Source organism: Coturnix japonica, chromosome 14 (genome assembly GCF_001577835.2).
Source record: "Coturnix japonica isolate 7356 chromosome 14, Coturnix japonica 2.1, whole genome shotgun sequence".
Lineage (NCBI taxonomy): Eukaryota > Metazoa > Chordata > Aves > Galliformes > Phasianidae > Coturnix > Coturnix japonica.
Window position 1 is genome coordinate 266,386 of NC_029529.1, and position 12,865 is coordinate 279,250.

General features: G+C 38.5%; 1 protein-coding gene across 2 annotated transcripts in view; it reads right to left on the reverse strand.

Annotated features, from left to right (window-relative positions):
* CPPED1 (calcineurin like phosphoesterase domain containing 1) overlaps positions 1–12,865 on the reverse strand; it is a 53,513-nt gene that overhangs the window by 37,064 nt on the left and 3,584 nt on the right. For both annotated transcript variants that reach the window (XM_015876444.2, XM_015876443.2), the window contains exon 2: positions 8,511–8,729. In XM_015876444.2, the coding sequence (XP_015731930.1) occupies positions 8,511–8,729 (219 nt within the window). The remainder of the gene's footprint in view (positions 1–8,510; positions 8,730–12,865) is intronic.

Sequence of the window (12,865 nt, forward strand, 5' to 3'; positions counted from 1 at the left end):
ACCAACCAAATTACAAAACCATAACAACTCTGTAAATGAAAGCATTAAAAGGTGGGGTTGAGACCCCACTAGAGCTAGATCCCTTTGAGGTCTGACCAGTTGTAACCCAAAAAGAAAAAAAAAAACGCAGGAAAAACCAGCAGGGCTGCCCCCTGACCAGTTCCCCTCTGCCCAGAGCACACTGCATGTAACAGCTCGCCCAAACACAGCATCTGATTTAATGGATTTAGTTCAGCAGTTTAGACAAAAACCAAGAGAGAGCGTGCCAGCCTGGCTGCTCTGACTGTACGACATGGGGGTAGAGTGCATTGTGGTGAATGGATCAGAAATTTCAAAACTGGCATCCATTACCAGTAACCCTGCACTCAGGCAGACTATATGCAGCTGTCCAACATAATGACAAAAATAATTCCTTGATTACTTGGTTAATGGTTGCGTGCTGTGCAACATGGATGAACAAGAATGATACACCATTAAATACCGGCCTGTGATCCTCTATGGAAACTGTGTTTGAGAATTAGGCATGAAGGAGGCAATTGAGGACGAGGATTCTGAGAGCACGGACATGATGAAATTTTCAGCAGGAATGAGGGACCACATCCTGCAGCAAGTTCTGCCACATCAGTATGGTACTTTGGTATCCATACTGAATCCCCTAGTGGCCTCAGAGGCCATAATACAACAGGCCACCCAATTGGTGGCAGATCAGGGGGAGACAGAGCACCTACAGGCCAGGTGCCATGTCCAAATGGTGGTGGAAAAATCAGAGATCCATCCACCACAACCTAGGAGACCTGCCCCTAAGGTAATTCAATCTGGACCCATTAGGGTCTCAAGAAAACAAATGTTCAATGACCTGATTAGAGCAGGAGTTCAGTTTCAAGAGATTGATGGACAGCCTGATCAGGTCTTATTACAACTGTGGAAACAGTTACCAAACAGTCAGAGATTCCAATGTTTGCCCAAAAGGGAAGGAATTCAACTCACAGAACGGATTCCACAGAACTTGTGGAATCTGTAAGACTTCATAGTCCCATCAAAAAAATGTAAACCTTCTCAGGTGTCCCGGGCAGCCATAGTTGAGCCATCATAGGAAAAAGACTTGTGGATTGCAGAGCTGATGGTGTGACAGAGAAGCTAAAATTCCCCAAGACTAGGGGCTCTAGGGGGGACGGGAGACCCTACGTTGAACTAACGATTCATTCATCCTGAAAAAATGTGCAGCAGGTTATGGCATTAGTGGATACTGGAGCAGAAACATCAATTATATATGGTGACCCAAACCAATTTTCAGGCACTAAGGCAATGATAGATGGGTTTGGGGGGCAGATGATCCTTATAACCCAAAAGTGGTTGAAACTGGGGGTTGGGCATCTACCACCTTGGGAATACGAAGTGTCTACTGCCCCAGTTCCAGAGTATGTATTGGGGATAGACATCCTGTCAGGTCTGACTCTCCAAACCACTGTGGGAGAGTTCAGATTAAGGGAAAGATGTATTAGTATCTGGGTAGTGCAGGCAATCATAAGGGGTCATGCAAAAATCGAACCTATTTGTTTGCCACAACTGCACTGGATCACAAATACAAAGCAGTATAGAGTCCCAGGTGGGCATGAAGAAATTACTAAGACTGTGCAGGAGCTGGAGAGGGATCATTAGACCTGCACACAGCCCATACAACTCCCCCATCAGGAAGCCAGTCAGGAAGTCAGATGGTACATGGTGAATGACAGTAGACTATAGAGAACTAAATAAAGTCACACCACCGATCCATGCAGCCATACCCAACATCGCCTCCCTCATGGATACATTAAGTAGAGAGACAGAAACATCTTTTATGGATCCGACAAATGCATTTTTCAGCATTCCAATCTCAAGACCAGTTTGCATTCACATAGGATGGCAGGTAGTGGACTTTTCAAGTCCTACCTCAGGGGTACATGCATTCACCTACTTTTTGTTATAATTTGGTGGCATGCAACTTGGCAAGCTGGAACAACTGTCAAAATGTACCACTACATCAATGATTTGATGCTACCCTCTGACTCAATGGAGGCATTAGAGAAGACAGTACCATCATTAATAACCTATTTGCAGGAAAAAGGATGGGTTACAAATCCACAAAAAGTGCAAGGACCAGGGCTATCAGTTAAATTCCTGGGTGTTGTCTGGTCAGGTAAGACTAAGGTGTTACCCAGTGCAATCATAGATAAGATTCAAGTGTTCCCAGTTCCCATGAAAACAAAGCAGTTGCAGGAGTTTTGGGGTATATTAGCAGCAGAGGCAGTAGTTGACAATCCTGTTTTCATTGCAAAGGGGACATTAATCATGTCCATGTGGCAAATTAGAACTCCCCCCCACGCCCTACCTTGGTACCTGATATAATGATTCAGCCACAGATATCAGGCCAAAGGGTGTAGTATCAAAGACCAGGACCTGCCCCAGTACCAGCAGATGTGTTGATTCAAGACTGAAATACAGCCTGTATCTTACCATGGAGGGCAGACCTACCCCTCCTCGTACCTATTAAACATCTGCTTTACTCCCCTTGAGGTTCTAAGTTCACAGGATAGCCAGCAGGAGCATCATCACTCCAGCATGCTCCAGTGTTCATGAGGAAACATCCTGACACCCTGTGATGCACTGATGAATTTTTGGGAACTGTCAAGCATGAATCAGAACTGCTACTGGTCCTTGAAGAAGATATGAAGAAAGAACATTAAGTGCTGGCCCAACAGAACCATGGAAGACTGTCAGTAATTGCCTTTGTTGTCTTAACATTCTACATTGCAGTGGGTATTGTACATGCATCACAATGTACGTTGTATTTTAAGTCACCAAATTGCAGGAGCTCACCCCCTACCTGCTCAGTCATTGGTTCATGCTGTGAAGGGGTGGAGTGTAGTGGAATTCCAGGGTCACAGCCTGAACCAGTAGGTGAGCTGGGAGAGTATGTGAGTGCCTGGAGCAGAGAGGGGTGGTTGTGGGTCTGGAGCCACCCTGCTTCCGTGCAATCTGAGTCTGCATGGGTTCCCCCCTTCCCCCCTCCTTTTTCTCCTGCAGCACACTGTACAAATGGGGGAGGGTCACATTCCTCTCAGCTCGTCCCTTTCTCCAAGCTGTTAGCAGGAAGGGTGAGTTAATTCATTCTGATATCTTTTCCTATAGCGCCTACTTCTTAATAATGGCTCTATCGTTGCTCTCATTTGCCCTACAGTAATTAATTCTGGCATGTACGAAGAACAGAGACAACAAAATTCTTATATTGGAATTCAGCTTCTTTTGAATGCAATGGTTTCATCTTCTCATTTACAGAGCTGTCTAGATTGATTAGTTCTTAACAGAGGTATATAAAAAATGGAATAGATGGATTATTGAGAGAAAAGACCTTTGTCATAGCAGATACAGGAGATGTGGGAATTCTCTTCCTCCTTCCACTGTCTCAGCAAAATGAACAAATTCTGAAGTAGACATACTCCAAAACAGAGTACAACACACGTGGCTTTTGGCTGCCAGATGCTGTTTTCATTCACATTACCAAGAGCGAAGTTTGCTTTACCAGAAACACATTTGTTTGAGAAATTTGCTATAAAGAACAGATTGAAATCTTTTAATTAAAGCATTTACTCGTATAAAACAAAAGTAGAGAAAAAAATCTCACTACTTAGGCTTACTTGATTGAAAAGGCTGGTGCTAGATTATTTAGCATACAGAGATGTGGGTGGGTCTCTATTTTATTATATTATGCCTTCACTTAAATAAATTAGTACAAGAATTCACACTATAGCTCAATAGCCTTAATATTCAATTCTAGTGATTTGTATTTATTCTGATTAACACATTTATACAAATGAATTTAAAAGTGCAATCACAAACATCGCTTGCTCACTGATCTATTATCACGTTGCTAACAGATCTAGCTTAATCACATTCTATCAGCTTTTTTGATTACACAAATTATTAGTCAAGTCTCGTTTCATTTAGTCTCTAAATGGACACATTTTATTTGTCAGAGCTAAGTGAACTTTGCAGGAGACTTGCTGTCTTACTTGTTCTTTCACCCATATAAGCAAAGTAATTAATGAAAAATAATTAAACACCTGGTTTAAAATTACATCCCCTGAAGGACTTCACTGGATAGAACTGGCATCTATCAACTCCCTAAGAGCTGTAGAATCATTAAAAAATGCAGTTTAAATAAGTTCTTCCAAAGGAATTCAGACACATAAAAACAGTGCAGTGCTACATGCTAAACTGGAACTGATATCTGCTGTGGAAGACTGAGTCTGGGACAACCTCTTAATGATGGGCCAATCAGGTCCCAGCCACTCACAAACAGAAGTACTAGAGAGCATGTTAATCCTCAGCAGCCCTGGCTGCAGCAGCCATCAGAGTGGAATTTGTGGTCCTGAGGGAAAGAAGGAAGGCAGTTAGCAAATCTGCCCCAGTGGCACAGTGGTAGGAATGCCGCTTGCAACACCGGAGGCCCTGGGTTCAAATCCACCCTGTGGTGCAAGTGGTAGAAGTGCCGCTCTGCTACACAGGAGGCTCGAATCCTGGGGGTTGGACTCGATGATCTCTAAGGTCCCTTCCAACTTGCAAGAGACTGTGATACTGTGAAATCTGCAGCTTCAGGAGAGTGGACTTTGGCTTATTCAGTGACTTGGTAGATGGGATCATGTGGGAGGTAGCTCTGAAAGGCAAGAGTTTGAGAGAGCTGAGAGGTTTTCCGAAACAACCTCCTCCTAACAAGGATGGCCCATCCTGATACTGAGGGGAAAAAAACAAACACAAGACTATCAAGCAAGTGACATGGGAAACTCACATCTGAGTGTGGATGTAAAAAGAACATTTAAAAAAAAATAAAAAAAAAATGACTGAAGCAAAGACAGGCTTGAAAGGAAGAACACTGACAACTGGCCTGGGCATGCAAGGCTTCAGTGAGAGTTGAAACTAGCAAGGGACGTGGCAGGCAACATGAGTTTCTGCAACTACTTTAGCAATAAAATAATAAAGAAAAAAACACGTGGAACCACTATTGAGTAACGCAGTGATTAATGACAGGTATTCAGTGCTCTTTTTGCCTCTCTTTTCTGTCTTCGCAAGCCTTTGCTCCTCAACTTAAAGAAGCAACAAGGAAGAGGAATTAGTTATATATCTCAAAAAAATTCAGCCCAAAAAAGTCTGCAGGGCCTGACAGGATGCATCCAAGAATGGCTGGCTGATATTACTGCAAAGCACTACTCTATTATCTTAGAAGGGTTGTTCTGGTATAGATGAATGGACAGCTGGCTGAACTGTTTGGCTCAAAAGGTACTGTTTAGTAGAAGAACACAGAAAGTTCTCACAAACCAAAACAGAAGGTTCCAAATTGATATGACAAAAAATAATTTTATATAGTTACAGAAAAACACAGTGAAACAAACACTTTACTCAAACAATAATATTTTGCGAATTACTATTTTGCTATACTAAGTTACATTAACTAATGTACTAAGGTACATTAACTTAATGTACACAAATGTCTTCAGAATAAAGATTTTGATTATCACGGTGCCTAAGTATATAACTGGAGTATATATATATATATATATATATATATATATATATAATATAACATGTTCATGTTCAGAGAAACCATTTTCAGTAACAAAGTTGCAGTTTAAGGTATTGCTTAAAATTCTCAATTACGTACCAGAATATTAGCATTACCAGGAATAGATATCCTATTTTTGATTATGTAATCAAGATTATGTAGTCAAGAAAAACTTCTGAAAATAATATTCAGAATACAAACTACTTTTAATCAGCAGCTAAATACCAAGATACTGGCACTGATTACTTCATTGCTCTAATGACATCTGTAATGGATTCCAAGTGTTGTGCTTGATTGCTTCCCAGCTGATCAGGATTCTGTTCATCACTTCTAGCTGCTGGCATTCTGAGATTTCTTGGAGTTCCTTTGCAAAAGCTTCAAACTTGCTTCAGATGGAAAGCTACAGCACATGCTTTAAAGCAGTCGTTATAAACATACTGAATTCTCCATGATAAAACATATTAGAAAAGGAATGTTTGGGGTTTTGTGCCCTATTTATTTATTTACATGCAGTGGTTACAAAGCAATAAAATCCAAAGAACCTGACAGACATCAGCCAACAGATCATAAAATATAACTGAACCTCAGCTGACTGTACCTTTCTTTAATAAAGTATGCTGCAAGTAAGTATGATACACTGCCATTAACCCCGATTTTAATGTAATTTTAATATAGCTGATATACACAAGTGATTTAAATGGTAATTTGAGATATTGAGTAAGACGCTGTATGGGAAATCACAGCTTGAACCTCTGATTAATCAGCTGAGGCAAGTATTGGGTCAGCTGCGGGAGCACAGGTGAGAGTAATCTAGCTGTGCTGCCGGAAGGGGTGGACTTTGACTCTACGTCCTCTGAGACCTCATTTAAGGGCCGACCACCACTGAGGCAGCACCTCTTGGAGATTGCTCCCCAGTGGAGACTGCCTCAGCTTTCTAGTCAAGGCATTGACGTTGGTGAGTTTTCTTTTGCTAATAACCTTTGACTATTTACCACCATCTTGGTTAACACCTTTACAAGGCTAGCCACTCTTACATATGCGTATAAGCAAAATTCACAGTTGCTAAAATTAAGCAAAAGTATTATGTAATTTTAAATTTTTCCTACTTGGAAAAAAAAAATCCTTCCTTTTATTGAACTGACACAATAAGGGAATTATATTTTAGAGACTCCTCTGTGAAATAGCACAGATTGACTGAAGTACCATTCAACTACAAACATGCAGCATGGAGGCTCAAACATTGCTGGCTAGAGCAGTGAAATTGTATTTGAGGTAATGTGTTTGAGAAATATGACATCTCAAGCACAGTATTAGTACCAGAATTAGAGGAAAGAGATTAGTGCTGTTTGAAAATGGAATATGAGAGCTTTTGGCTTTTTTTTTTTTTTTTTTTTTTTTTTTAAATCTGAGCTATAACCGATGCTCACTACATTTTCAAACATACCCATAAGAGAATAAGTTTAGGAAATCATTCTTCTTCCCTGAGTAGGAAGTCACCTCGATTCCTAGAGTTTAGCATGTGATGTTGCAGAAAAGTAGAGAAAAAAAGCTGCAGTATTTCCAAGTATTTCAGAAACCAACACTGTGAAGAACTTGAAAAGGATTCATTTTTACCATCAGAGGATTTCCATTTGATTAATAAAAAAAGCAAAAAATAAAAAATGCACAACAAATAAGTTCTTACAAAGCCAACAGCTTGGCTTCTTAGTGCTAGTATCTTGCAACATCTTATAAACAAACAGCTATTAATAAGCCACACCAAAAAAACTGTCAGAATGTACCTCAATAAGAAGTTGTTAAAATGTAGTGTGGGCTGTCTCAGTTTGAAATATATTTTCTCAGATTTTTTGTTTAACCTTTTTTTGTGTTGAGAAAGAATTTCTATTCCAGAAACTGACAGAAAAGAAATATGAGAAAATTCTCTAAAAAGCCTATTATTTCACTTCCAAAATAGCCATCCACACAATTTAAACTACCGTTTCAAATTATTTTAAACACACAGATTCAGACTTACTTCCCTTAAATATTTTTTTCTGACTTGGCATTTCTGTCACCCTTGAGGGTGAACATTATATATCTCTCTGCCCTTTGGGCAAATAACGACAGAATGCTAATCCCCGGATATCTCTGCGAAATTGAACAATTCACTTCTATCTCCAGCTCTTATCGGTTTGGACAGAATGAAAAAGGGGTGACTGCAAAGTTGTGTTTATGTGTTTACTAGTATAAGACACAACAAATCATTTGCACAAAACCAGTAATGAAATAGAATAAGTATTGTTGATTCAGTTGTGTGAAAGATGTCTAATACACTCAAACCTTGCTGTGCAATTAAATGCCAGGAAGCACCATCCCAAGTAAAGTATGAAGGACTCCCATTTTTGCAAACTCTTTTGTTGGATCATTGTACTGACAACTGCATACTGAGGCTGTCTGCAGCTCTGTTTGTTATCAGGACTAAGAAATCTGATCTCTCATGTCTAAAGACACCAATCTCTGTTTCCTACAGCAAGATCACAGAATGCTACAGCTTGAATTTACTGACTTTCAGCATTTTAAGAATTTAAATACCAAAGCAGTTGAACTTACTATGCTTTAGAAAGAGCTTCACTCACCTTGGATACTCAAAAAGCTATAGCTACATTTCTTTTTACTTAGTTGTTTTTCCCAATGGTTTCAATCATTGTTTAGCTTATCAAAGCAATATGTTTAGAAGAAAGACCCTAACAAACAAACAGCTAGCAGAAACACACCTCTGAAATAAGTGACATATTAAATAAGATGAACAAATAAGAATATATCTCAAGAATAATAGTAGGATACCAAATGCTATGAAAGCATATTGCCTTGTTGCCAATCTGAAGTATAAAGAAAATGGATTTATGATCCCACTCCACACTTTTAATTGCCTTACCTGGCATTCCATGGATAAGATCTCCACACAACACAAAGAACTTGGGTTTAGGGTTTAGTTTGTTAATGGCCTGCACTGCTTGCTCTGTTAATTTGATTTCTTCTCCCCATTCATCATCTCCACTTCCTGTATTGCCAACTGCCCAAGCTTTTATTAGTCCAAACTGAGGATCTGCTCCTTGGATGAAGTAGAAAGGTCCTTTCCACTGGTACTCATCACCTAAAAACATTCCAAGAATTAAAAACCATAAATAACTAAATATTGTTTTTTCTTCACCTATGTAAGTTAAAGCCACATTAAAGAAACTACAGAATTCTGTATTTATTTGTATAGGACAAATAAAAAGGCAGAAGTGCAAAATTTTCTTCAGATGGTTAGCTGCAGTAAATGAAAGTGTATTAATCTAATTATGCAGTGGTAATTGCAGACTAATTAGAGGACAACTATGTGAAGAACTCAGAGAATACTGTTAGAAATTGCAAGATTACAACACAGCAGAAATGTATAACATTACATTTCACTCAATTCTTTTAAGACTCCAATAATTGCTCCTTTAGTTGACAAAACATACACAACAAATTTTACATTTTACCCTTTCAGCAGGCTTACATTATTGAGTTAAATGCTTTTGTAACACATTTTCTGGAGTTAAGAGATGAAGCCACTGAATAGAATGAAAATCAGCAAGTGCAAACAGCAAGAATACAACGAAATTGTAACTTGATCCTGTCAGATAGTTCCCAAGAACTATTTGGGAAAAAAAATAAATAAATTCAACTTGTAGTCAGTGCAGATGAAGGATACAACAAAATTTATTTTGCTCCAGTTTTCTTGAATACTTCTTTCTTTCATACAACACCACCAAGCAACACAAAAGTGTGATACATAAGTCTGGCTGCTACTAGCAATAAACATAAAATGTTACCCTATTCCCTAAACCTACCTACTAACTCTGAATTGAAGTACAAATCAGTACACTGTGGTTTTTGTAGCTGTCTAAACATATTCATTTGCAACCCACATATTTCAGATTGGACAACTGAATCTATCTTTTTTACCCATTTTTTACTCTTCTGAGCATGTCTAATTTGTATACTGTTTAAAACATTTAGTTTTTTTGGGTTTTTTTTTCAGTATTTCAATCATCAAAAAGTCATTGGCTACATCATCTGTATTCAACTACTACATCTGTAGTTGAATCTGAAAAAAAAAAACAATACAGCAAATAATTTCAAATTGTATTATGGGAATACATTTTTGTATAATGTCTGTCTGATCTGAAACAACTTGAGTCGATACTAGGTTTATCCTCTGTCATGGTTTAATAATTTTGTAATTTTGCTATCAGTATTCCACATCATAACATCATAGAAAGCATGAATAATTTTACTGAATCTGCAACTTACAGAAGAAGACTACATCTCCCAGAGAACAACACGATAGGTCACGGGACCTGGACTCTATATTAACTTGGTCGCAGAACAGACTGACGTCTTTCGAGTTCTGGTGTTCAGGGGAGTGTGTGGGAGCCTTCAGCCGTTCGCCTAGATTCACAGTAGGCCTCTCGGTTACGGGACTCATTCTCTCTCCTATTTTGCTTGATTCGTTAGCTCAATTTTCAATTATATTGTATTATATTGTGTTATCCTGTATTTCGATATAGTATTTAGTAAATAAGTGTGCCTCCTTAGATCGTTGCCACTGTTTTCTTTTCCTAATTAACTTTTTCCTTCCGGCCTAGGGCCCCTCCGGGGCCCACGGCCCCCTGTCACGGACGCAGGTGGATTTTTCGTTCAAACCGTGACATCCTCCACTAATAGTACATAAGGAAGCAGCGTGCCTATCTGCCTATCACATGAATTTACTTATGGTTTTCTTTTAAGTCATCTAGAAATTGACCTTCTTCCAACTAAAACGAGGGGGTATGTTTTTGTCAATTCAGCTGCACCATGGATATAGATGGGTAGGTGTGGAGGAGAGGGAATGTGGGCAACTCCTTGTAGTATGCTGCTGCCTGTTGCTATGGCATCAGAGCGTTTTGCTAAATGCAAGCTTCTACATTTTAGCTAATGTACCATTTAAGTATCAGAATTACTTATCTGATAAAATTGTTTGCTAATTCATACTAGCATTCTTTGTTATATATCATAGACCTGTTTTATAGATTTTAATTCTAAAAATTAAAAATTCTATAGATTTTAATTTTTGGTTACATAACTTACTCAGACAAGTGAAATTATCTACCTAGCATGAGATACGATGTGTTTTCAGTAGAAGCTCTATGGAACTGCTTCAATGGCACGAAGCAGCTTAGGTTTTTATTGTGAGTCTTGCATGAAAAAATGAAAAATATGACTGTCATAAAAATCAGCTTGCGTGCTGCATCAAAGGCACTGCCTGCACAGAGAAATTATCTTACAGGTTTTTTGAGTGGAAAGTTATAAAGATATGACTTAAGAAAGCTGGCATGAAAGGCCTCCTTCTGGCTAAGAGTTTTAATTTTCAGCTCCACAGGAGGTCCATTTTTCAAGCCCTTAGATGATCTGCATAGTTACATTAGACAAAGGTAAAGCAATAAAAGACTAAGATTCAATTAATAGCTTTTTTTTTTTTGCCTTCTCTGTACGCATCACAAAACTGAACAGAGGCTGTTTGTGACAAATGCCAGACAGAAATCAGTAGATTCTCAGCTGAGTGATGTACACTCAGCTTCCATTTCTGAAGGACAAATGCTGTTGGTGGAGCTACACTCATACATACACTCATACATGGAGCTATACACAGCTCCTGCTCCACATCCACATTGCTTGCACACCTCCAGGAGAGCTGCACAGTGAATTGACATGGAAGAAGTCCACCTTCCAAAACTGAAAATAACTTCCAGCCCCAGTTTCAACAGCCTCCCACTCTTACTCCAGTCCTATGCACGCCAAACTACAGAGGACCAGTGCAACATATTTTCAGTTGCATAGGCTGAAAAATGATGCCAGCCTCTAATTTTATCTAACGATTAATTCTGCAAAGGGCCAAAGCAGTTGGCAGCAACATACAGGAGAAAAGCTCAGTGGTGCATTGTGATCACAGTCACAAAGATTCTATCAAACCTCACCATTTCTCAAAGAGAACAGCTAAATATCTTCACATGCCTTTATTTCTTCCCCTTTTGCTCTTTGTAATCCATCTTCCCACTTCTTCCCCCTTCTCCAAGGATCACAAAGGCACATACTAGAGACAGGTCACCACAAGCAGACTTGTGACAGCCCCACAGCACTGGTGGCATTTCCAGTGCTTCCCTGGTGGGATTTTCAACAGCAGCAGGATGTACCTTTGAAGCTGGTTCTGTTTTTCCTCTATACAACATTTCACAGAAACAAAGCACTTAGGAGAAGTTATTCCTGCCTGAATCTGTAAGTGGACACTGATATCAGAGGAGAATGATGGAGGCACACTGCTTATGCTCGTCCAGTATAACAAGAGCAGTAATAAATATAAAAAACACCCTTATTCTGACTTTGGATTTGCCAGCAGACTTAACATCACTTCTCTGAAAGATCACTGAAACAAATGAAATGTGGGTTTTCATCATGTTTAGAGCTCAGATTGCTAGCTAAATATTAAAGACTTTTGCTTTTTGCAACTTCTGAAACATTTTATTTTGGAAGATAAAGATGGCCCAAGTCCCTCTTATGCTTTTAAATATGAAATAGCAGGTGCTCAGTACATTCTTTCCTGCTCTTAGTTGTCTGTTTATAAAATACACCCACAATTCTTTCTTCCTAGAAAAGATCAGATGAAAAGAATATCTTTGATCTTTGGTGTTCTAAAGAAGATATGGGCAGGAAGCAAAATGCAATTTTTAATTTGCATTTTTTATTTTTTTTTTAAGTGAAGGCAGTATTTGCACATTACAAACAAATAGCAAAAAAAATAATCTTTATTGCAACTGTTTTGCAGTTTACAACAATTTGTTTTCATTCTTCTCAGTCCTGGCATGACTTAAAAACCAGAAGGTACTTTCCCTAAGCCCTTAGTAATTTCTTGTTTACTATTAAAACATTATCAATAGTTATGGTTTCAAAAAACATTATTACTACTTGGATGTCCAAACAAAAGATTTCACTTTAATTAAGTGTTTATTCCTTTCAGATGGGTTTTCCAGGCATACCTTAGAGACCACTATGACAGTAGAATTCTGCTGACTGACCAAGGGGAATTATTTTCAAATAATTTAAGCAATGCTACAATTTTATAAATATATAAACTTTTATATATTTACATATATAATTATATAATCATGTAATATATCATATTTCATATATATGGCATCATATATAATATATATATATCATTGTATA